Raw genomic sequence first — 27,436 nt, 5'->3', positions numbered from 1 at the left:
GTTGCGTCCTTAACAATGTTTATGAACTCGTCATTTTAGACATGGGTCGTCCCTACTAGATATAAACCTTCATGTATTTCCTATAAAACCAGTTGGATACGGCAATCATCAGATGTCCAAGGTTTAAGTCATGGTTGCACAGACTTATCAAGACTAGGGGCCACACGGACAAATCATGAACTGATGGCGGGCCGGACTGATGGTAGTTAAAGACAATAAAGAATTGATAATAATTTATTTAAATTGAAATTGCGCGCGAGATTCAAATTACTTTTCCGACTTATTTTTTTTTTGGTTTGATTTTGGAATAGAACTCAATATTTTTCAAATTTACGAGAGTATGTAATGAAGTACGGTCTGTGTATCCATGGTTTAAGTCCACATTTATGCTTGCCGATTCGTGTCATACGTTGTAGTATACATACTGCCACATCGATTTATAAATCAGCTGGTCTGTAAGTCACTTTAGTAAGTCGTGACATATTTATAATAGAATTCCTAGAAATTCGGAACTATTGTGGAAAGATACATGGGTAAAGAAAAAGGTATTTATTTATAATTGTTTATTGTTATACAATAAATTGTAAATGAGTATTAGTTCTCGAGCAGGAAGTATGGTAGCGTGTCGAGTGGTGCAGGATAATCGAGAAGCCAGATAGGTCCCTCATATAGGGCTCCGTCGGGCGCCCTCCAGGTGCCGCGGGGTAAGTACACGTCGCGGGAGACTGCGCCCTCCGTCATCACCGGGGCCGCTAGCACACGCTCACCCAGCAAGAACTCTGTGAAAAAAAACCTATACATTTGATAAATATTTCACACAAGTCTTTCATTCCAACTAAGATGAACAACACCTAATATATAAAATTCTCGTGTCACGGTGTTCGAACTTGAACTCCTCCAAAACGGCTTGACCGATTTTTACCAAATTTTATATGCGTATTCAGTAAGTCTGAGAATCGGCTACTTTCTATTTTCCATACCCCTAAGTGGTAAGGGTGGTCCACCCCCTAAATATTTTTTTTTTAGACAATTATTTTTAGTTTTTTTTTATTTTATTATGATACAGCATACAAAAATACATACAACCCTAAATTTTCACCCCTCTACGATTAACCCTTATTTTTTATTTGTTAATTAAAAACTTTAATTTTTTTTGCAAAACAACGTTTGCGGGATCAGCTAGTATATATATTTATTTATATGTACTCCTGAATGATTATGTTCACTGCGTTCGGGAGTTTGATAAACATGAAGGTTCAAGTGGCAGCTACAGTTCTATCTTCCAAGTTATCTTACACATTACATACGTGCAGATGGATACGGTCTTGGCCCAGCTCTTCACGGGTTACAGGGGGTTCTCTGAGTACCTTCACAGGTTCAAGCTCAAGGAGGACCCCTCGTGCTTCTGTGAACCGGGCGTGGGCCAGACCGTGGTCCACCTGGTGGCCCACTGTCCGGCGTTCGGAAGACTGCGCGCAGATTCCGAATGCCGGATGGGCAAAAAGATAGAGGAAAGGAATATCTCGGCCATCATGCAAGACGAAGGGGAGAGAGAATGCTTCCTCAGCTCAGTAATAAATGCAATAAGTAAAAATAAAACGAACACTAAAATATAGAAATAAAAGGAATAATTTGTGTTAATTATTTGAACAATAAATAATGTTGCAAAATAAAATAAATTACTAGAATTAAAAAGTCCCTGTCCCACACGAGATAGGGAAACGAGAGGTCCCCAACAGCGGGGACCATTTAAAACAAAAAAAAAAATATCTATTTACAATTTCTAGACAGAGGGGGGAAATCCTCAATAGGACGCCTGGGAATGGAGGGCCCAGACAATGTCAGACTCTTACTGACTAACCCCCCCCCCTCCCGCCAGCTTTATTCTTAATTGTTTATTTATTTAGAGATATAATTTCTAAGTCAAACCATGTGTTAACTCTACGGGTGCGGTGTCCATCGCGTTATAGGGGGTCGGGTAAGTTAGTCAGAGTTGACGAACTTCGCACCAGATTTAGGGAGCTCTTTTTGCAATACCATCCACTTTTACCGATCAGACGTAGAAGCCCTTCCAGATATGAGGTGTTCAGTATTGGCTGACCTGGATTATTTAGCGGATTTAGATTCGTTTATATTAGGAGCACCGGAAAGTAATGTCGTTTCTGTCGATATATGTTACAGAAAAACCGATCGATTTGATACCGCTCCGGCATTGATTTTGTATACTAGATGACAGAAGGTTGTTGATGACGAAGGTGAATATATTGTTGATCAATGTACCTAGCCACCTAAGAGTAATAAGATGATGGAAGGAAGGCGATGAAAGCAAGAAGGAATGAAAGAACCAAATGAAAGATATTGTGGAGGAAAAAAGGTAAGAACAAAAGAAATTGAGAAGAATGTGAGTGAAGATAAAAATAAAAATTTTAAAAACTTATTTGCAAACAATAGTGGGGGCCATAAAAAATACATTGTTGATCAGAAATAAAAACTTGTTAAATAAAGATGTAGTCGTGTGAACTTAAGAAAGCGACATTACTTTCCGGTCCCCCTAATTTAACACGTTCACTGCGGGCCCAATTTTGAAGAACTTTCAGCTGGTGCAGCTGAGGTCGAATCAGCCTCAAGCTGAACTTCCTAGTAGTGCGGTTGAGGCCTTTTCTGCCTCATGTTCATCAATATTTTTTTACAATATTGAGTCAATGCTTCGCAGACACAAAGAAAGCTATATTTGTCTTTGTCATACCTCATACGGTTGAGTGTAAACAGCCGCCGCACTAGAGAGAAAACACGAGTTTTACGCGCCGCACCAGTGCAAAGTTTACCATGAGGCTGAATCGACCTCAAGCCGCAGTGAACATGTTAAAAAATAACAAATGCATTTCCAGCTGTTATTCTCTGTGAAGTCCAGTAGTGATTTTCATTTGAAAAACTGTGAGGGTTTTCATATTTCTATGTACATATTTATCGATACAATCATTATTTTAGCTGTATGACGCTTACTGTTTAACATACCCCCCCCCCCTCTAGATTTTCCATAGGACTAGTTGGAAGTTGCCTGTATCCGGCGTGTTCCGATCGAACAAAGTTGACTGTCCACCCAACTTATGCAAATTTTGTTAATCTGAATTGGGTTACGTTGCTCGTACAGTCGATGGCAGATTGGGGCTGAAATGTTCTTATGAGGCATCCCACCAGGTCGACTGACGACGTAGTTGAAGACGTGGTGCTTCTTTATATTTACAGTGTCTCGTATGTTGGCTGGTGGATCCAATTTGCCCCGGATTCTAGAATCTAGAATAGGGCTATGGTATTCTCTTCTTGACGTAAGAGGCGACTAAAAGAGCATCAGGTTCGGGAGGGTTGAGGGGGGGGGGGCTTTATTCTCCATTCAATGCGAACCCGAGAAGAGCAGTAGTAGTAGGAGATGTCTACTTAGCTCCTTCAGGTACCGAAGATAGTGGGTAGGAATCCCACATAACCCTGTCCTTATCCCAGAGCAGATTATGACGTATTTATCCAGAAGATTTCTTCCCTCCTGATACCCAAAAAAAAGGTTGACTGGTGGAGAATGTTAATACATCATTTTCCCCTTTTATATTCTGCATATTTATTTTGTTTAGTCCAACAGCATAACATATATATTTAATTATACTATCACCTTTACATATAACATTAAGGTACTTTAAAAAAATTGGTGTGAATTAGTAATAAAATGGCACAAATAATTCTAAAATAGATCGAGCTCTGGAAATATCAGGGCACTAAAATACTCACCGTCCCAAACGGCAAGAGCATCCTGGTCAGTTGGATCCAGCCACCAGATGGGAGGGTTTACAGGAGTGCCGCTTCGAACCGCCTCCTCCATAGCCTCGACTATCTCCTCCGCATAGTCAGCGTGAAGCTGCGTATAGCGCCGGCATATCTCTACCGTCTGAGAAAAACGCCATTTTGAAACGTAATAAATGGCAGGTGATGAAGATGAGGATATAAAATGCACATAAACTTTACATGAACACTTTATTATAGCAAAAGTTACATACTTTATTATAACAAAATTAATAAAAGCGACTACTACACTATTATTTTAAAAAAGGAACAAGTTTGTAACTATTTTAAGAAAAGCGACTATCTTGACTGTTTTGGGGAAAAAGACTGAGTTGCTACTGTTTGAAGAACAAAGACTAATTTGCTCTAATTCAGAGTAAAACGACTAAGTTACTACTATTTGAATAACAAAGACTAATTTGCTACTATTCAGAGCACAACGACTAAGGTACTACTATTTGAAGAGCAAAGACTAATTTGCTACTATTCAGAGTAAAACGACAAAGTTACTACTATTTAAAGAACAAAGACTAATTTGCTACTATTCAGAGTAAAACGACTAAGTTACTACTATTTAAAGAAAGAAGACTAATTTGCTACTATTCAGAGTAAAACGACCAAGTTACTACTATTTAAAGAAAGAAGACTAATTTGCTACTATTCAGAGTAAAACGACTAAGTTACTACTATTTAAAGTACAAAGACTAACTTGCTACTATTCATAGTAAAACGACTAAATTACTACTATTTAAAGAACAAACACTAATTAGCTCCTATTCAGAGTAAAACGACTAAGTTACTACTATTTAAATAACAAAGACTAATTTGCTACTATTCAGAGTAAAACGACCAAGTTGTTACTGTTTGAATACCAAAGACTATTTTAGTACTATTTTAAGTGAAACTATTTGAAGCGACTAATTAAAAGGTAAAGCGGTTTTTCTGCTTTTCTAAGGTTGTATCTACAAACCTCATCATCGTGGTCCCATGGCACAAATGAGTACTGAAGTGTAGGCATAAAGACGTTGGCTTGAAGCCAGCGGATGAACAGCTCCTTGCTTGGCTTTTCATTGTAGCCGTTGCCTCCGATCATGTCTGGCAACACCAGCGGGTAGCCGTTCAGGTTCATCGCCAGCAGTGTGGTCACAAGTGTTGCCAGTCCATTGTCGAAGCCCCATAGAGTGTCTTTGTCTACCATGCGGACGAAGACTGGCAGATCTTGGGTCCTGTGTTAAGGAAAAGTTAATTTTTATTTTGTTTTAAACTTAGAAATAATTTATATAGTTTTCTTCGTGGTTTGTCGATTTTTAATATTTGTTTTTCCACTGGTTTTTGCAACAGTAACCGAAACTCTAGGATTTCGTTGGGATTTTGGGCATGGGATCTCTACCGAATAGTTTAATTAGTTACGTAAATATATTTTGTGTGTTCTCTTGGAGTTAAAAGTAAAAATCGAATGAGAGAACAGAGAACAGACTGAATTTGAATTTGATTTATTTATACAACCAACAACCAATCACACGAGTCGTCTGTGTGAAAGCGACGGAAGATGTATACGATAGAGAGAGGTATATATACGAACGCTTCTAATTTCGTAGCGCGCAGTAAACAATGCAGGCGGTTGATGTCAGTTACTATCTAGATAGGTTCCTAAGAAATTTTAATACACTTAACCCTTTCTACTCCAAGGCTGTTATGTAGCATCGATCGATAGCAAAATTTAATTGAATTATAGTATCTTGCGATTCTAGAATATGTTTCATTCATTCGTGATTCAAACATTTTAGTAACAAAAATCTTTACTGTTTTATAATTTTCCGCAAAAAGAAGTATTACACCATGTCGAGTATCACTCGACAGTGGAGCGTGTGGAACAAAATCAGTGTCGAGTGACACTCGACATTGGAGTGGAAAGGGTTAAGCCAGGGGCGTCATACTCGCGGCCCTAGATGAACGTTCATGTGGTCTAGGTGAATATATCCGGTGGATCTTTCTTCCGAAATAAAAAAGGTAATTTATCTTTATAAATGATTATTGCAATGTAATACTGTGATCAAAAATAACACGAATTTATTTATTTATTCTTCCAAATCAATTTTATCCCCTTCAAAATAATCTCCGTTCCATAAAACGCACTTTTGCAAACATTTTTCCAGTCCTAAATAGAATAGCAGTATAGCCAGAATAGCCTTTTTCCGGTAGAGCCTCCAAACCTTCTTTGATAAGGTTTTCATCTCCTCAATAGTGTCAAAAAGGCATCGTTGTATTGGATTTTTGGGATTGATGAATAGACAGAAGTCGCACTAAGTCAAATCAGGTAAGTAAGAAGGTTTCGTAATGATGTCTGTTAAGTTTTTGATGCTTTTATTTAAATCGCAACTTTTGAAACACATCCTTCAAAATGGTTTGGGCTGAGACAAATGATATTTCAACGTAAAAAAAGGACCAATATTCAGCCACTTCCGCACATGCAGTGGTAGTCGTGCAACAAAGTGCACCGCCGCCTGACAAATGCGCATGCGGCAAACAATGCGAACTACACAACTGCCGCCGTCAAATCACTCAAAACGTGTTTCACCCCTCCACGGGGCATCTTCAGGAGTTACGTTACACCGATTAGTGCCAAACACAGAGTGAGCTCAGTCAGAAAACAGACGCTTGGCAAATGTTATAGACAGTCCTACCAACCTAGGAACATAAAATACCAATCTTTCTAATGGCAGAAGTTTTAAATGACAATTTCAACTTAATTTTTAATCACAGTCGTACTAGTGATAATAAAAACATTTGTTTTAAGGAATATCAATTTTTTTGCGACTCACCTAAAAAGGCAATGCTTATTCAGTTCAAGTTAATTTTTGAGTTTGACACATCTGTCGTAAAATTTTCTTACGGTCTCAATCGAGAACTACCTTTACACAAACTGAAGACAGAAAAATAAGATCTGGCAGTAAAAACTGGTGAATATTATGCACGCACCTCATTCCCGCGCGGATTTCGATCATCGGACCGAACTGGGCGACTGTGTTCACGTAGTCCCGCACTATGTGACCTGGATGCAGGTCTATGTCGCCGTTCTGGACCGGAATCTGTAAATTCATCACCTTAATAAACCTGGACATCATTTTTTTAAGATCTATCATCTAGATGGTACTTGAAGTAGTTTTATACACTACTAGCTTTGCACCGAGACTTTGTCTGCGAGGAATTTAACAAAAAACAAAAAGTTCACCAAATTTTTTTTCCATTTTATTTTAATTATGTGAGCCGGAGATGAATTTCACAATATACATAAATTCTTAGATCACCCACAATTTGAAACGTCAACGTTGGTCGTTTTCAAACTGTCACGGCAATATATGAAAATCGTTGGACTGACAGTGGCGCCATCTATCAAAAATTCATCATAATAACTTAGAAACCTTCGCGGGCTCATATACAACAACTTTGCTAAAGATCATCATATGATCAAATGCATAGTTTACGATTTTATAAAGGACATACAGATAAACATTCATTTTATATATAGCTAGCTGTAATACATGGTGTTTTAAATTATATTTGTATATGCCATGATAAGATGGTGTCAGAAGAGCGTAATTTTAGAGTTATTAGATTAGCTAAAAAGGTTCCAAATACGCTCAGATCTGAGAAGAGACCATGACTAACTCAGACGGGTTTTTTGTGGTCATTTTTACAACATCCTTAGTACAGTTGTAAATCAATTCATTCCCGAACTCTATTGTCATCTTAAAATAGTTTATTTATACAATGATATGATTTTTTTTAATTTATTACAAAATAATTTAGAAACATAACATTGGAATGGAGCAATATTTTTGTAAGACCCCATTCAACTATTGTATATTATGTATCGGTAGAGGCTTTATTATTGATAGTGTTAATAATTTTTTCAGTTTCAGTTTTAATTTCGTCTTTCATACTTAACATTTCCTTTCACACTCTTCTTCATTCTTCCTTCATCAAATTCTTTAATTCCTTCTTATTTTCTACATACCTTTCAAGTGTTATTTCTCCACGATTCCCATACTATCGCAGATAAAGTACAATTGTTGTGCTATATTGAAGTTCTAATCGAAATTATAGCAAGCTAAAATAATTTGGTTATTGGAGGCCTATATCTAGAAGCGGTTCTTCGTCTGAAATCTTTGCCTAGTGAGTTATTAAGCTCTTAAAAATCTGTTACCTGAGGAGACCAGCTCGATTCACCAGCGTCGAACTTAAGACTATCAATGTCATAAGTCTCAATTAGGTTCCTAATCCTGGTAGAATACCAATCAGCTGCTTCAGGGTTTGTGAAGTCGATATACCCGGGGATCGATCCGTTGTTATTCCACCACGAAGAATCTGGACTGTTTTCTTCGTTCAGCACCAAGTACCTGGTAAAAAAGATTTAGATTTGAAATTTTTTCGTTCAACAATTTTATCGTTATCATGACATAGATGTCCATTGGAGGTACAGGTCTCTCATAAAAACCACCATGATGATCAGTCTGATGATCAGTCACATCAAGCAACATCCTTCGACCTTGGCTTTCTCATTAGTGTACCTAGTTGTTCTACCCATACTAGTTTACTAAAAAATACTGTAATTTTTTTATAAGGATCCCGTTTCAGGAGTATCTCGTTGACCCTGCCTTGAGTGGGACAAGGGCGTTAAAAATTCGGGTAAAATCAGATTTTCAATTTTTAGACTACTTTCTCTTTCGTCCTTCACATGTCTTTTGTTCATTCCTTTTAAACTTCACATGATCTGTTATTCTTCGCTTGCAGATCTTTTTTGCATCTCCTTCCTACCTCCATCTACATTCCTAGATCACAGCTTTTTATATTAATTATCACATATCACATTTATATATTTATTTACACTAACTCATTATATTTGCTGTGTCCAGTTAAATATGACTTACTGTCGAGTTCCTAGACTAGATTGAGCTTACTCAATCTAGTTAATATCTTTCCAACATCAATAGTTACTTTAGTGCTACCAAAACCGCTGTACCGTGCCTTAGGTAGGTGCGCGGCGAGGGGGGCTGATGAAATCATCATCTCTATCGTATCTTTATCATAAAAAATTGTTTTTATATTACCTTTTTAAGGTAATTTATACAGAAAAGGCTTTAATTCGATGGATAAATATTTTTAATTATGAATTATGTTATCGAGGAAGAATATAATGATAATAATTCTGATGAATGTGTTAAGTAAAAGGTTACGTACCCTTTGTCCAAAGCTTCAGTGTACCACGGATCGCAGTCCTTATTTATGAATGGATGCACCCAAATTGTTACCCTGAATCCTAGGCTCTTGATGTCCTGGATCAATTGCTTGAAGTCAGGCAATTTTCTTTCGTCCACTGTCAGCGAACCGTAGCATATCTCCCAGAGGTCATCTATTTCGAACTGAGCGTTGGGAAATCCACTATCCGCGATCTCATTCGCGAACTCCCAAAGACTCTCCTGGTCGATTTCCCTGGAGTACCGTGCCCATGTGGACCAAACTGGGTACTGGATCATTCTAAAGTCAGGAATTCCTGACGGTTTACCCAGGTAATTCTCAATGGCGTGCATTTGTGCGGTTTTTGGATCATCAAAGATCCAGATGTCGTATTTGAGTACGTTGTGAGTTCTCTGGGAGGAGTAGGGGGCGGTGACTTCGGCCAGGAAACAGATGTGATTCTCCAACACGTTATGGTAGTCGACGAATAGCGGAGCCTCTGGATGAACGTAGATATAGTGGCCTTCTGAGTTCAACCAGTATCTCTCCGAGATAGCGGAGTTGTCTTCTTCTTTAGAAATTATAGAGTACTTCTGGATCTTTGATTTTTGGATTGGCCATTGCTGATCTTTCTGTTCTGGTCCACCGTACCATTGTTTGTCACCTGAAATACAATCATTATTAAAATCAACACACGCCTACTGCGACGCACAAACAACGTTAGTGACGTTAGTTCTTCTGCGGAACTCATTATTTATGATTCAATCTGACAGAGAATCTCCATGCATAGCCTTCACCATTACATTGAGGGTGATCTTGAGCCTTCTTATAAAGCCTACTATATCCCCAGCAAAAGTTGGAATAATTCAAGTGTTATATGAACTTACCGAAATCGAAGCAATCCTCGAAGATCCTGTCTGGAGGACCATCCCAGTGGACGGTGATGCGGTAACCACCGCTAGCCTCGTCGTACTCGCTGTCCACATTGAAGGTCACATCACTGTCTTCTGAGGATACCTTCCGTCCAATGTGGCCCAGCTCTATGACTTCATCATCTAGGATTAAAAATATAATATCACAGTATTTAAACATATTTTAACAATGTCCTTGCTTTTTTTCGTAATTGCATCGCTGCTAAATTAGAACTAAGTTTCACTGTGCGTCGTTAGATTTTTTGGGTTGCGTTGTTTTAAGTTTTGAATTTTTAATTATTGTATTTTAAATTTTCTATTTTTTCTAAAAGATGGCAACACTTATGAATATAATTGCGCCATGACTTCAAAACTTGGAGATTCCTTTTCTAACTAAAAATCGACGCAATTTTAATACAGTTGTATTTTCACTTTCGGTTTAAATTACGTAGTGTTTTTTATTTAAAAAAAATGTAATTTTTTATGTTTTGTTTATGGTTACAAAAAAGGTAAATATATGTATAATAAAATTATACATTATTTTTGTTTTTGTTACTTAAATGTTTACTTTCAATTTTCTTTTTAAGAAGTTGTAATCTTCTTTCTTTACTCTGGAACCTATCTTAAATCTTTACATGGTTTTCTATAGAAAATCTTAATTCACTTCGCTTCGTTTCAATTTGCGTGGTGTTTTTTTTGGTACGGAACCACAACGCAAATTGGTGTATTAATTCATACAAGATATCAGTACTCGAAAGAAACTGAATAAAGACCTTTTTCTACCGATCCTATTGGATGTCTGTGAATAGTCTCATATCCAAATGTGAACGTCCTGGTGACGAAGCTAAAGACAATATGCATTTAAGTAAAACAATTATTATTCGCTATATTGTAAATAATAATAGTGCATATAAATGTATGTTCCTCACCCGCTACATTCTATATACGCGTAAAGATAAATAGAACACATTCATTTGAATTAGATAAAGAACATACATCATCATATTAGCCGATAGATTCCCACTGGAAGAGGATAGTCACTGTTACCTTGCGACAGTTCCGCGCGCGTACGCTGTTCGTATACAACTGAAGACTGCTTTCCCGCGAGCGCGCGTTTTATACCGCACTTTTATAGTGTGCGAGAGAGATGCCAGATAGAGCGCTCCCATTCCCATATAAATACGAATTATTTTTGTAAATAATGTCGTTACTTAAACACGCGACACTAAAATTGTGACTACGTCGTCGGTCTCAGTGAGGAACTTGTCCACTTCGAGCAATATACTTCTTTTTCTTCTTCTTTTCTAACGTTGGACTCCCATTGCAAGGCATCGGCCACATCTAGCGACTTCCCGCACCCTTAACTAAACCGTTGGTCTACCTTGAATGAGCTTACCCACGCTGCGTCTACCTGTTCATGGTCATAACTCGAGTACCTTCCGGCCCCAACGGCCATCGGTTGCACAAGTCATGTGCCCAGCTCACTACCGATTCAGACGAGCAATTCTTAGATCTACGTGATCTTAGTTCTTCTGCGGATGCTATCCATTGCTCTTTGGGTGACCTTGAACTTATGAGCAATATACAAATAAATAAATTGAAGGTTTATAATTACCAACGGTCAGGGAGAGTAGGAAGCCGCCATTTTCCTCTGGGTCCAAAACGAGGTCATGTCTTTTCTGCTGGCGCGGTACCGCAGCCAGAACAAGGGTTACCCCTGGAATATAGATTGTTTATTAACCAAAGCATATTTATCTATGATGAAAGGTGGAAGTATTTTTATTAAATAACTTCATCACACAGCTTCAAGAGCTAAATAAGTACAACTACTAGGTTCTATCAGGACAATCTCACTTGTTATACATTTATTACAATGATTTATATATAATGATTATCATCTTTAACGTCATTTATCTTTATTATTCGATAAGAAGCTGGTATAGTTGGATCGTATATCACAGGGTACACCAACCCCTATATATTAAGTAAGAAAATGACCAATATTTAGCCACTTCCGCACATGCAGTGGTAGTCGTGCAAAAAAGTGCACCGCCCGCCAGCCCGTTGATAAATGCGTGTATACATGCTGCGTGTAAACACACAGAGTGACTCTGTGTTTGGCACTAATCGGTGTAACATAACTTCTGAAGATGCCCCGTGGAGGGGTGAAACACGTGTTGAGTGATTTAACAGTGGTAGTTGCGTAATTCGCATTGTTTGCCGCATGCGCATTTATCGGCGGGCTGGCGGGCGGTGCACTTTGTTGCACGACTACCACTGCATGTGCGGAAGTGGCTAAATATTGATCCCTTTCTCACTTAGGATGGACTTCCGTAAAATAACGCCTGATTTCGATAAATACCTTCCGCCACTTCTTTTCCAAGTGCTGACGCTTTCTGAAATGGTTAATGATATTAGCCAGGCAATAGCAACCGGCTAAGCCAAGTCATCTCAGCCACGTTTGTTTGGGGTCCCTTGAGTTTAGTCACTCCTTAGAGCATTCATCAAAGAGATCTAAGAGCTCCACAGACTCCCTATCAGGTAAAATAATAGTATGTTGTGGCTCGAGCCGATGCTCCCCGGGAATCGTTCGCTACAAAGGGTCTTAGGTTAGATGCATTGCGCCCTATCACCTCAATTCCAAGGAATCTGCAAATGCCATTTGGTCAGCAGTGACAGACTGGTCTTATGTAAGGTTAAGTTCTATAGAAACTTCGAGATTGATTTCCTTCTTCTTTTCAAATCTTGAACTCCTGTTGTGTGAATATTAAAATTATCTGCGGAACTACGTAAGGTTGAGTATCTGTGGTAGCGCCTAATAGCATTTACAAGGTTATATATTTTGTATCTGTGCTGCCAACTGTCAAAAGTGCTTGATTTTTTTTACGTACGTGTCATTTATTTTAAACCAGGTATTTTTAATTATTCATACATTCTCATAATTCAAAACAGTAACAACGGTATGCTAATTAATCTAACAGTTGTGTTTGTTTAAATTAGAAAAATTTAAGAAACATTAATGAAATGTGAACTTTTTATCACAAGCGCGAATTTTTTAAAAATTTCCCTTAATTCGGCTTTTAATTTAGCGCTTCCGTTAAGTTATATATACATATATTTACGAAGTTATAAATCACAGTGTAAACAGACACTGCATCAATAATTGTGACAAAGGTAATCAAAAGGTCTATGACAACCTGCAAGAGGTCTACGGCAGTGAAAAAAAAAATTGGGGTCCATGAAATGAAAATGGGGTTCCACGATAGTGGATCTCAACACATACACTGATAGTACCTATTTATTTACATCATACTATCTTATAATATCAAAACATTTACATTATTTATAAAAGTACCTATGAAGAAAAAAAGAAACAGACTGGACATAATTAGCCGAGGAGATTTAAGATTAACCCTTACAAAATTGACGCCAAATGTTGATAATTTATTATTAAAGCATCAGGTTCATCCTTCTCACTAAAAATATTGACTTATTGCTTATGTAATTTTATTTATAGTTTATTTTATATTGTTTATTTAATATTACGTATATTTTACATAACAGATACAAAAAATTATTACGAATAGTTTTAATTTAAATTCAATTAATAAATGTATAAATTAACATGTGTTTTTACTTTAAGTTTTTAATAATAAACTTCACTACAGTTAGAAATTTACAGGAAATCAATATCAGGTAAGTAGGGGGTCTATCCAACACGGAAAAACATGGCAAGGGGTCTACGACACAAAAAAGTTTGGGGAACTCTGGTTTAGCGTGTACATATATAAATATATATATATATATATATATATATATATATATATATATATATATATATATATATATATATCTACATACATATATATCTATATATTTATATCACTCGATAACCTTCCGAACCCAACGGCTATATATAATATGATATTAAAAACAAAACCTAACTAAGGAACGAAAACATTGCGTCTGGTACAGACATTCGCTTTACTTCACACTGTTTTATTGACAGTTAAGATACATACTGTATTTCTAGAACAATTATTATTTATTTGTTTTATCCGAATGGTCTTACCTGCGAGTACGACCAACCACTTCATCTCGTTCACTGCCACCACGTACGTAACTGCTGTTGGTAACCAATTTATTATTTTCTCCTATCAACACTTATCATTCACGCTATTCGGATAACAAGTCAGAGAGGGATCTGTGCAAATCCTCGGTAAACAACTACAGGATGTTCAAAAACTTCTATGACGGATTTAATATTGTTGCTATACTGGCATTCCCGTATAGATATCTTAGAGTATATTTACAGATATGATACAAAATACATACATTTAAAAAACTTTTAAGTTAAACGGTTTTTTGATACCCATATTGTGGTGGTTGTGGAAAAATATGTACCTAGTCCGCCATATTGAAACGGCGTCCATCTTGAATTTTAAATTTTGACATAATCATCGTGTTTTACTAGTGTAGCCCTTTCATTTGATACCCATATTGAGGGGGTTAAGGAAAAATATGTAATCCGCCATTTTGTATCGGCGGCCATCTTAGATTTATAATGTTATTGATTTTATTATATTATATTGTCATCTAAATTAAATGTGTGTACCAAATTTCAGATCAATCTGACAACGGGAAGGTGCTTAATTTCTAATTTTGATCCAAATAAATTCCGTACGGGTCGAACTAAATAAAACCGTTTAATATAAAATGCACATTAACAAACACACACAAGTATTAACCCTTTCCTCACAGCAGTACGTTTCGTCGAAGTGACGCTACTGAACCGGGCATGTGCGCCGCGAAATATGCACATTGCATCGCGGTAGGCTTATGTTCGAATTTTCTCATTTGCATTACATATTTAAAGATTTTACTGGTATATTAATTAAAAATGGAAGTTAGGATAATTCTCAGTAATTTATTTGGCTGTGATAAATCTTAAAACAGGAATCTACACAAAACCGCATTACAAGGATGCCGTCTAACTCCGGCGCTGGTAACGAAAGGGTTAATTATATAATAATAATATTAAAGACTTTAATTTAAAACTTTCGAAATTCAATTTTAAATATTTTAATTTTAGAACTTTATTTAACAACACAATTGTACTAATGCGCAGTTAAATATGAGAATACAGATAAAACAGAGCGTATGCTATTAACGTAATGTCAATTATACGAATAAACATTTTAAATATATACAATTATAATTTTAATTGTATACATGATCAACATGTTGCGTTCCGTTTTACGGAATTTATTTTATATTACCATCCATTTGCATGTTAATATAATATTTAAATTTCGTTTCATTTATATTCATAGTGATTCACGTGTGGGATTCTGCCCAGAGTTGGTAGATCTAGGAGATGATACCAACATGAAGTCCGAATATTTAATGGAATCAGGCGGTACCTTGCGGAAGTCCATCCTAAGTGAGAAAAGGACCAATATTTAGCCACTTCCGCACATGCAGTGGTATTCGTGCAACAAATGCACCGCCCGCCAGCCCGCTGATAAATGCGCATGCGGCAAACCATGCGAATTACACAACTGCCATCGCTAAATTACTCGACACGTGTTTCACCCCTCCACGGGGCATCTTCAGGAGTTATGTTACACCGATTAGTGCCAAACACACTGTGTTCACGACTACCACTGTATGTGCGGAAGTGGCTAAATATTGGTACTTTTCTTACTTATGAAGTCCAAAGTACAAATATGTGAATTCTTATTTATTCTCTGTTGAAGTGCTGTTAGTTCGAAGGCTTTTATAGCTTCATCTGAGTTGAGTTCACGGAACGGAAGGGTCCGTGAACTTAAAAATCGTGGGTCCAACTTGTTGGGAAACTACCCACGCTGCGACTACCAGGTCATGGTCGCTAAGTCAGAATCTTTCGGCTCCAATGTCCACCGACACTGCATCTGACTTCTTTTCTAATTAGACTCCTAAATTCTTCTCATGACGTTAATAAATGGTCACTATAAAATTTATATTCAATTCAATTTAGTGATTCCCAAAGTGGTCTATATCGACCCCTAGGGGTCTATGACAACCTGCAAGGGGTCTACGTCAGCGAAAAAAAATTTGTGGGTCCGTGAAGTGAATGGGGGTCCACGATAGTGGATCTCAACACATACACTGCTAGTACCTATTTACATGGCAAGGGGTCTTGGACACAAAAAAGTTTGGGGAACTCTACTATAAATGATTCCACGTGGTTGATAATGTAAGTCAATATAATTTAGTACATCCTGTATATATTTCAACTATATTTGTAGATGAAATCGTCAATCTATAAGATGCGAAATGTTGTCGATACAGGAGGTTTGCTATCTATGCGATTAGATACAGTCACTCATATTGAGTATTTTGTTTTATATCATAAATCAGGGGGGACTAAATAGCGGTCCGCCAGCCACTTTCGGATCTTTGATAAGTTATTTAGGTTTCTAGATAAATGTACCATAGTTCCCTTTACATATTCATTATTATTTTTTTTTATTTTAAAATTGTTTATTAAACTATTACTGTTCCGTATTTCCGTATTTGTTTCAAAATTTCAATTAAAATTACTAATGAATGAATAATTTTTAAAATAATATTTAAAATCAGTGCATATATTTTGTACTTTAATTCATGTTTTCAATAAATATAAATTATTCAATTTATATAAAAACTTTTTTATATAAATTTTAATATTTTAATTGTACATACACAAATTTTAATCACGACTGGCGATAAATTTAAAAATTTTCATAATATCTTGGATTATAAAAAAGGTTTGGACACCCCGGCCTTTTTTCATGACCATTTTTTATCCTCCTCCATAGGTACTATATATGTTTTGCTATATATGTTACTATATATGCTACTATATTTGTTTTTCTCCATATCTTGGGAACACAAACTGTGTCTATTTTTACAAAATATTTGTTTCACAGACTTTATTATATGCTTTCTCGTCTTTTTTATATGCTAACTTTTTTTTTATATACTATTCATATATATTGTATACTATATATATTATATACTATTTTTATATATTATTCATTCATTCATTTTTCATTCTTATCAAATTCTTTCATTCCTTCCATTTTTTTTTCTAATCCTTTCTTTCATCACCTCCTATCCTTCGCCACCTACCTACCAGAATACCACAGGTTTTAATTTTGTTCTGTTCTGCCTTAATTTATTTTGTTTATTTGCCTTATTTCTTACATTTATATCACTAGGTTTACGAACGTTTTTCATATACCTATCTCTACGAAAACGCGTCAATATGACGCATGTACGAATACATATAACAACAATTAGAGAAGAATGTATTTATATACTATAAGTAAGAAATAACAATATGAGGCCTATATTTATAAAAAGTTTTTATTATTTAATTAAAGTAAAACTAATATTAATTTCTATTAATAATAATAATTAAAACTAATATAGTATTATAATGTAATGAAACGCATGTTACGTCTCATGAGTCACCTGCGGAGCTCTTATGAATAAATTTTTATATTATTGTTTTTAAAAACCTTTATTATTTAAATTTAAACACCGAGTATTAACCCACCAACATCTGAAATAATCTCAAATAGAAAAAAACATAAAATAAATGTGTTAATACAAATTTTTGGACATGTTTTTAGAAAATATTATCTTTGTAACTTTACATATCTATTTTTCATGCCTTTTGAATAATTATTTGAAGGCTGCTTAATTATTCAAAGCTAAACAATTTAAAAAAAAATGGTCTCAACTATACAGGCGCTCAGCAATGACAGGGTTTCAAAAAGGCCTATTTAAAAAAGATGGAAAAGGATTTGATGAATCTTTACGATGATGAACTTCTTAAATGTTACCATTATTTGAAGAAAAAAAAAAGAGACGCACATGTGAATGTTCATATATTATCTGTTTTTGCATTTTAAAAAATGTAATTATACCTGTCACCGTATATATCATCATAAACAATTTAATATGTAACCTAAAACAAGTATCGCTGTTTGCATACAATAATAATTATAGTAAACAAAGTGAAGTGCCTTAAAAATAAGTCTTTTCTTTCATATGATGTCATAAATATGTGACAAGTAATTAATTGCTTGCACAGATTATATATATTTTAATTGAATAAGTCATAAAATCTAAAACTAATTCTTTTTAATCTATATAATCATTGAGTATAATTATAATAGTTACCGAACTAGCAAATCTGAGTTAAACTTATTGCTTAAATTTACTTTACACGTGTTATAAGTAAAGTTGTGAAACATTATTTTCTACAATATTACATTTTAATTTAATACCATTATTTTGCTAAAGTATCATTACTGAATAAGGGAACATTTTACTTCTTCATTCCAAGTTAAACATTTACCCACTTACACGTGTAATCAGTGGTATAAATCCCCTAGGACTAACTTGAAAATAGTTTCTGTCAACAGTTTGGTTTAGTCAGGTATGTAAAATTACGTTTATTAACTCAATGGGTATTAGATGCTATAAATTTAACGGACAGATGCTTCGACTTCGTATCGTATTTATTTATGTCATTCATTTTAAATGTTTTTTTTATTACAAATTAAAAATTCAAACGTTGAAAATAACTTTATGTAGTTATTAATGACATGCGAATATAAAATTACCATTAAGATTTATTTATAAGTACAAATAAGTTTCAATAAATTGTATTTCTTTAATATAACTTTAATATTTTAAGACATAACAAATGTCAAAGATATTTATAAAATGATAACAATTTTCATATATTTTTATAAATAACTAAAATTACTTATCGAAACTAACATTAACTAAGTTATCTAACTACTGTGTGGAGTAATTTTTACTATTAAGGATATTAAGTTTAACCTAAAGTTCAAGTTCAACATACGTCAAAAGATTTTGACAGTGGCAAAAAGAAACAAAAGAGTATAGCGAACGCCATAGACGTTTAGTCGACGCTTTTGTATTTAGACTTAAATAATGGCAGATCCGAGGATTCGACAAATTAATATTAAAACTGGCATTGTTAGACGCATTGCCAAAGAGAAGATTGTTTACGAGAAAGAAGCCGAACAACAACGGAATAGAGTACAGAAGTGCAAAGACGAAGGCCAGGACGAACACAATATAAGGAAGCAAGAGGAAGTTCTTCAGGAGTCGCTTATGATGGTACCTGACTGTCAGAGGCGGTATGTTTCTCTACTAAACTAATATTTCCGTATATTTATTCCCGAAAAAACAATTTTAAATTAGTTTTGACATGTATTTACGAAAATATTCACTCTTGAAATAACATATGTTTATAGGTTATGTCGATAAATAAATATGATCAAATATTATTTTTATAAGAAAATATAGTTTCAAAATTCTATATTTTGAATGACGAAAAATATGGAACTATATTTATAAGTTAGTTTATTGTTGTTTCGTATATTATTCAAAGTTGTACCATGACTCATTTCATGACTGTCTTTTGTGCACAGTTAGAGTTTACACGGATCGCCGAACTTCATTTTTAATTTACATGTAATTAATTACTTTCTTATTTTGTTTATAAACTTTTGATACACATGCAGCATTAGATGTTTTTTTGGTTTAGTTAGCAGCCCTCTCAAGTTTATTAGGCCACTAGAATCCATATATATTTAAAACATAACAGTTTTCAAATGGAGGTGTATTGACGATGTTTTAATTAATATATTGTTGGGAAAAATCAAACGTCATCATGTGAAAATCTAATAACAAGACTTATTTTATAATGATGGTCATTTCAAATATTTCATATACACCCAACTCATTCAGGCATTACCTTGCGGAAGTCTATCCTAACTAAGACAGGGACTAATATATAGCCACTTCTGCTATGCAGCAGCAGTCATGCAATAAAGTGCACTGGCTGCCGTCCTGCTGATAAATGCACATGCAGTAAACAATGCATAGCATTGTTTTCCAACTGTTGCTGCATGGTGGAAGCGTTTTGTATTAGTCCCTTTCTTAGTTACAAATTTGAAATCATAAGGTTCACCAGTAAGAATAAATATACATTTTTAGATAAATTTTTTGATCTAGTATGAATGCATAAAAATATTTATAATTCTAATTTTTATATCCAACTCTGGTGAAGCACTTGTAACTCCAACATAACCATTATACAAAGGTTACAAAATAGTATACTGCGTACCATAACAAATGCTCCATGGTTCCTCACATACTCTGAAATCCACGGAGCTCTGGAGATCAATACAGTAATGGAGGAGATCCAGCAGTCATCTACTAATTATAAAAATCCACTAGACAAACACCCAAATGACGTGGCTTCCGAATTGACTTGCATCCAGTACAGGAAACATCTTAAATGCCATGCCAATGCCATCCAGAGACTAGACGCTCAATGGTGAACTAGGAGTGTCTCTCGCCGGGGAGATTCCTTTCAAAGCTATAACCACTCAACAAATTCGCTTATAGTCCTGGGACTGATTGCAGATGAAATAAGAAACACAAGAAAATTCTAATTTTACCAATTACAGATACTTATCTATACACCAACAAAATATAATTGGGGGAATACCATAAACCCCCTCTGGTGTGACATGTTAGTGACTAAGTCTATTTTATAACAAAAAAAACTTACTGAGTTCATTAGTATTGAATGAAATTCTTTATATGAATCAAACCTGACAGTAGGGATGATAGCATTCTTGTTCGAGTCCTAATAAACATGTACACATGTTATTTATTTTTATATCTAATTTCAATTCATATTTTTATATATTTTATTACAAATTGGATTTTTATTATGTGTAAACAATTTTTTTTGTAATGAAAGTGAATTGTTTTTTTGTTATAAATACTTATGTAATATCAATTTTATTATTGCATGTGTTTTTCATTTTTTAGTCATGGAACATATCCCCAAATTTACCATTTCTTGTATTTTTTGATATGATTTTTTTCATGCTTTACCAAGGAACATATCTATCATGTAAAAAAAATTAAGAAGCTCTAGACATCATTTATTTCAACTAATTCAAATTAAATATCAATAGATGTAACATCTATGTATTATTGGATCATCCTGGTGTCAGATTCATTGTTTTGTAGAGATATGTCCTGGGTATGGCGCTCAGGTCTGGCAACTTGCTTAGGCCTTCTTGCTAGGGATTGGGAGTAACTTTCAATGACCAGATCACTTTATCTAATTAAATTTGTAATGTTTCCACCAATGCTGCTGAAACCTTTTATAGACATTAGTTTATCAATTTAAAATTGAATATAAATCCTGAACATAATTTTGTACTTTCTATTAAGAGTTACAGTGAGTTATGTCAAAATTAACAACTTTATTGTGTATGGCACAACATATACTGTATAAATATGGAAATCCTAGCGCATATGATAAAATATTTAATGGACTCAGCATTATTTTGCGGAAGTCCACCCTAAGTAAGAAAAGGACCAATATTTAGACACTTCCGCACATGCAGTGGTAGTTGTGCAACAAAGTGCACCATCCGCCAGCTCGCTGATAAATGCGCACGCGGCAAATAATGCGAATTACACAACTGCCACCGTTAAATCACTCAACACGTGTTTCACTCTTCCACGGATTCTTCAGGAGTTATGTTACACTGATTAGTGATCTGTGTTTGGCAGCGGAAGTGGCTAAATATGGTCTATTAGATGATTAAAATCATATGTAAGAAAAGGATAAGTTATAACTTGTCTAGTACTAGTAATATATGATGAATTGCAATACATAAAAAATATTTAAATTACAAACTGATGTACGTACTACTGTGATCAAACTGTAAGGTGAAAAAATAATTTTATTTTGAAGTTTTATATGTGATTATGTTGAGTGAAAAAGATATGTTAATGTTAACTAGTTATGGAAGTGTCCACCCTTAGCTTTAACATACGCTTTTAACGGTCGAGCCATTTGCCAATGGATTTATGAACTGTTTCCATTGGAATCTTTGTCACTGCTTCCTACAAAGATTTCTTGAGTGACTCAATTTCTGGGTGACATTTCGAGCAGGCCATGTCCTCTAGCACAGACCACAAGTTATAACAATTCAAAACACAATAATGGCGGGAATGAAATCTATTATTGTAGAAGCTAATATTTGAGATACAAATTATTGTCTTTATTTAAATGTATGTAAACATCCAGTAACAATTTATGGCAAGACTAGTTATATAAGGTCAAATTATTGTTTATGGTATAAGGAGTATGACTTTAGTTTTTGAACATAGTTTTGTGAATCTCACTATACCACATCTATGACATATAATTATAACAAATATGTTAAACCATCGAGTTTGTATGTTGTACAAAAATGATTTTTCTATCCCAAAGACAATTCAACTTTAACATGTTTTTATTTTAATGTTTCTATATTTATATGTGAAGAGTATTTTTCTTACCAAAAGTCTGTATTCTGTCTGGTTGTTTATGTTGGTCTTGCTTTTTATTTTAAAGATTGTTTCTTTTTCCAGGCTAGTAAAAGCGTATGCTGATTTGAAATCTATTTTAGAAAACGAACAGGATCTCAAGGAACACGAGGAATATATAGTCGCTGAACAAGTGTTGAAGGACGCTGAATGTCAGCTGCCTGTGACGGCCTAGTTATTATCAGTTACTTACACTAATTTCTATTATATTAATATATCAGCTAAAATCATGTCAAACCCCAATTATTATAATAATTTTCGAGGAAGTAGTTTTACATTCGGTAATTATTCGCCCATCCTTCCACCCAATTTTTCAATACCACCACCACCACGTCCACCACCAGTGTATATTCCTCCGCCAGCCAATGTCCCTGTCAATATTCCGCCTATAAACATACCTGGAGTACACATACCTTTATTTCCTCCGCCAATATCTGACCAAGATTTTGTAAGAAGCTTTGGAAAAAACATTGTAAGGAGTAATGTGAGAAAACGGGAAAAGTCATCAATATCAGATGCACATGGCGAAGTAAGCAAGCTAGTGCATTTAGTAGAAGATGTAAAAAGAATAGAGTTAATACTAAAAGAAAATGTTGAAAGTCTCTCCGACGAAGACTGGAATACACATATGAGAGACATAGAAAAAAAGAAAATGAATATTAAAAAGCATATGGAAGGTATTGGTGATACATATCTTTGCAAAATTAGAAATCAATTGGCGAGGAGAGTATCGAAAAGAATGAGATTGAAAAGAGTGAAAGTTGATAGAGCAAGGGAGAAGGAAGAAAGAGTAAAGAAGATGGAGGAGCGGTCCCGTAAGATTGAAGAGAATTTGAAGAAAATTAAAGATGACATTGAAAAGACTAAACAGGTATTTATTATATTATTTATATAATACATTTGTTTCTCTGGCATTTACAAATAAAACATAAGAAAATGCCTTTCAGCATCATTCCATCTTCCATCAGATTAGTATTAGTTCAACTCTTTAATTTCTGTACGAAGCCCTTTTTATGTTATGTAAATAGGGCTCCATAAAGTTGGCAATCTTGACTATTACGTTATAAAAAATACCAACACAGAAGAGCTGCACAATTTGAACGATTTTCAAACAGAAAATTACTAGAACAGAGGTGACTAAGATCTAGTACTGTTTAGTGCATAGTGATAGCTATTTTATCGAAATTTGTAATTTTTTTCGAGCCGCTTTTGAATATGCATATAAAACACTGAAAAGAATGTTTTTTTACAAAAATATTTTTATTGAAATTATTTAAACAAAAGTATAAAATATGTGTATTGAAATTAGATATATGCACACATATATGACAACACTCCTGATATTACTTGAAATGCCGGTCAGTTAATTATGATCGGTGTTTGGATTTCATTGATTTTATGATGGAATAATAATAATTATTATTCACACCAGTAATTTGTTTCAATTTCCCAGGAACTGATATATGTTATATAAATTTAAATATTGAAATAATTTGACAATCAATCGGAGCGAAAAATAATCTTCAGAGCCACAAATAGGCCATCCCTGGACTATAACATCATTGTTGATGAAAATTTCTTTTTTTCTTTTTTTTTACTAAAGATTCAGTTGGGTCTAACTCTTCACTCTAGTCAAAATTTTTATTTAAAATGTAATTAAATCTACAATACTTGCTGCGTCTTAGTGAAGTGTTTTCTCAGTCCAATTTTATTGTAATTTCAGATGTTAATGAAATAAAAATATTATTAATATGTCAGCAAGATGTCCATTCCTTCACATTAGTTGGCTTTATAGATTTCAAATAAATCCAGCTGGAAGTAACTTTAATCCAGTGTTTTCTGAAGACCCAAACAAGATATAATATCCATATAATTATTTTACAGGAAGCTGAAGCAAAATTACATGCAGACATGGTCCTTAAAGAAGTTGTACGGAAGAAAACAGATGCAAAGAAGTTCATAGTTAAACTGGATGCGCTGTTGCGTCTTCGTAGAGCTCGTGCCAATACGGCCAAAGGCAGAGGTGACAGTACTCCAGAGAATGAAACGGCTGCTTTTGAGAAGAATATTGGTATGTTTATGTTAACCCTTAATAATCTAGAGTTTCAATTTTGATACCAATCTTTTAAACCGAATGTTCACATTACTATTAGTTTCTTTTATAGGTTGGCTGTACGTATTTTACTGTTGTATAATATTCTTTCCAACGAAATTAAAAAAAAAATCTATTTTTCCCTTCATCTAGACCCTTAAGCTAACACAGTAATATTAAAAAAAATCACTTTCGTAAATCAGGCTACTAAGGGTTAAAAATAGCACTAATTAAATACAAAGATATACCTGATGAGGAATTTATCGGTCGGTTATAGTCCAACACATCTGCTTGTAGTCCATCGACACATTGCATGAACAGAGTAAAATAAGTGTTTATTTACGGTGGCAATTCATCTATTAGGATGTCCACTGTTGGATGTAGGGCTCCTTTATAGATTAGTAATAGGATTAGTTGAAAGCGGCCTGCATTTTCATCTTCCAACTACCTTACTAAGGTAACCTTAATAAGGTTGTTTATCTGCATTGTGGGTACACATATTGCACTGCGATTAGAAATTGATATTTATTTTTCTATATTTATTACCTATTTTGGGTTATTTATAGTGAAGACTTGTGTATGCCATGACAAGTATAACAAAGTAGTATAAAACCCATTTGGTAGAAACTAGAGTCAAGTTTTCTCTGTAAAAGCATTCTTCAGACAATGGAGGCTTTTCAAGGTCTACAAAGACAGAGAAACACAATTTTTGGTATATATAAATATTTTGTGGAGCATGTATTACATAGGGTGGGATTTTTAGAGTCCGTTAATTCGTACCGCGTATAAAAGGCTTCTTGACTAGCGCCATCTAGTAGGTTATTAGAGGAATATAAAATAATTATATTTATTTACTACATTTTTAAGTTCAAATTAAGCTGCATTATTCAATCGCTGCCTGAAATTAGAGAAGCCATGAACAAACCAAGTTTTGTTGTGTTTATAGCTTTTTTTGTAATTCTGGTATCCAGGGTAAAAATAAATATAGAAGCTAAGGGGTCAATATATAATACGTAACGATAATATAGTAAGAAAGTGGTTTCAAAATTCTAATTACTATACAATAAAATTATTGTTTACTATTATGCTATAAAATCAGAAGAGCTTATTACAGAATAATTCGCAAAAAGTTATATGTATTTCCTAGACTTTACTTTGTGAAGTAATCTATGTAAACATCCGACCCCTCTTCCAAGTAACTCAAGTTAAGAACGTGAGGGACATTGGGACATGACACGTGACATCGCATTGGAAGACAGTTTAAGTGTAATTTTTTTTTTGTAGATAAATTAAAAATCCTTTGGACCAAAAAACTGGCTTCATATGAGAAGGAAGAGAGTGACTTGCGTATTACATTGAAACAGAATACAGCGGAAGTGGAGGTTGAGAAGGATAAGCAGGTGCTGGACGTTTTGAAGAAGTGGCGCGAGCTTCTGTTTGGAGACCGCTTGCCGCAGGTCAACTTCAAAGGAGACATTAAGAAATTTGTATCTGTGAGGTAATGTACTGTCTATAGTATCATATATATATATATATATATATATATATATGTATATATACAGACATCATCAGCCATTGGTTGCAGTGCTGAAAATAGTTCTCCCCTATACTTTTCCAATGGGATTGATAAAAAAATCGACCTGTATTTTTGATAGTTATTTTCTGTTACTGTACAAAAAACAAGCGAGGTAATAATTTTAAAACTGATCAAAAACATGTCTGTTTCATTTCATTAGCAAACTTAAATTTGGTCAATATGAACACTGCTTTCTTATTAATCATTGTTTGTAGCTGAGTTACAAATGTGGCATTATTTTAATATTTTTAATGCAATATATTTAAAGACAAGCTTCATTAAATGTTTTTAAAACATGTTTAAGATGCTAACTGGACAAAGCACTCCATAGACCTTTACGTTTTTAGTAGACACTGGTAATAGTGGTCTAATTCAAACCGTTATATTGTATTGCAGATACAATAATGTATAGTGTATAGTGGCATTGTTATCATAATTTCAGCTGTATGATGTCCATAATGGACAAGGGACTCCCACTGTAATGCTCAGAATTGTTGTATATAAAGTACTTTGAATAAATAGTTTTATCGTTGAGAATGTGACCATGAAACTATAGCCTGTCTCGCTTACTCCTATAACGAGCCCGTTTGCATTCTTTACTACGCTTGGGTATTCTTACCCTGGGTTCGATACCTGTGTTCCCAATTCTGGTTTTCATGAGTAGATCCCACATGGTATCATCCATTGCTGCACATAGTTTCCTCCATAGATATACAGTAGGATTGGTTAGAATTGACCTGAATTTAGCACCTTCCAACGTTGGTACCAAGGTCGTCTGTCCATCTTGTAGGATGTCCTTTTGCAGTCTTTACTGTTGAACCTAAGGTCCCAGGACATTGACCTGCCTATTGTCACTTTGGCAAGTGGCCAATCAGAGTCAGTTCCATTCGTTTAAGGATCTCCTCGCTCCTAATTAAATGAGACCTGAGCATAGCCTTCTCCATGGCTGATTGATCAACTGTTGTGGTGGTAATAGACTTAACAGTTCAATGTTGGTTAACTTTTCAGGAGCAGTTGGGATCAGTTTGCTTGTTCAGATGGGTCACCGCTGCCACTGGGTTGGGTCATACCTAAGTTGGAGGGTTGAAAATTATTGAAACTGTATTTTATACATTTAATTGCAAGCGTCTGATAAGATGGCGTGGTGATGTGCTTTATAACTGCATTTATAATGCTTTGAAATAAAATATTTTGTACGTAAATGTGTGTTTTTATTTGATATATATAGTAGTCCTGACCACACTGTACTGTTTGGAGTTTTTGGCCTGTAGCATTCCTTTAGAAAAAAAATGTTGCATATATCAAAGTTAACAACACTAT

At 34.6% G+C, this 27,436-nt stretch overlaps 3 protein-coding genes across 3 annotated transcripts; 2 read left to right on the top strand and 1 right to left on the bottom strand.

Annotated features, from left to right (window-relative positions):
* Nucleotides 1-548: 548 nt before the first annotated feature.
* LOC137923240 (myogenesis-regulating glycosidase-like) lies at nucleotides 549-14,165 on the bottom strand. Its single transcript, XM_068766431.1, has 9 exons — nucleotides 14,050-14,165; nucleotides 11,593-11,694; nucleotides 9,954-10,121; nucleotides 9,070-9,730; nucleotides 8,036-8,228; nucleotides 6,808-6,917; nucleotides 4,799-5,054; nucleotides 3,778-3,934; nucleotides 549-779 (listed from the first exon to the last, which is right to left on the bottom strand). The coding sequence occupies exons 1-9, from the start codon at nucleotides 14,072-14,074 to the stop codon at nucleotides 595-597; spliced, it is 1,857 nt and encodes a 618-aa protein (XP_068622532.1). The 5' UTR covers nucleotides 14,075-14,165; the 3' UTR covers nucleotides 549-594.
* Nucleotides 14,166-18,898: 4,733 nt separating this feature from the next.
* On the top strand, nucleotides 18,899-22,623 carry Tbca (Tubulin binding cofactor A). The gene is made up of 2 exons (XM_068766429.1): nucleotides 18,899-19,183; nucleotides 22,494-22,623. The coding sequence occupies exons 1-2, from the start codon at nucleotides 18,975-18,977 to the stop codon at nucleotides 22,621-22,623; spliced, it is 339 nt and encodes a 112-aa protein (XP_068622530.1). The 5' UTR covers nucleotides 18,899-18,974.
* A 54-nt stretch (nucleotides 22,624-22,677) lies between these two features.
* Nucleotides 22,678-27,312, top strand: LOC137923237 (programmed cell death protein 7). The gene is made up of 4 exons (XM_068766428.1): nucleotides 22,678-23,319; nucleotides 24,333-24,519; nucleotides 25,825-26,038; nucleotides 27,125-27,312. The coding sequence occupies exons 1-4, from the start codon at nucleotides 22,678-22,680 to the stop codon at nucleotides 27,201-27,203; spliced, it is 1,122 nt and encodes a 373-aa protein (XP_068622529.1). The 3' UTR covers nucleotides 27,204-27,312.
* The last annotated feature ends 124 nt before the right edge of the window (nucleotides 27,313-27,436 follow it).

The sequence above is a fragment of the Battus philenor genome, unplaced genomic scaffold (genome assembly GCF_028537555.1).
Source record: "Battus philenor isolate CCGP_79_NKW_IND1 unplaced genomic scaffold, ilBatPhil1.0.hap1 SCAF_21, whole genome shotgun sequence".
NCBI lineage: Eukaryota > Metazoa > Arthropoda > Insecta > Lepidoptera > Papilionidae > Battus > Battus philenor.
Note: the sequence above shows the minus strand (reverse complement) of the source record. Positions and strands in the feature narration are given on the sequence as shown.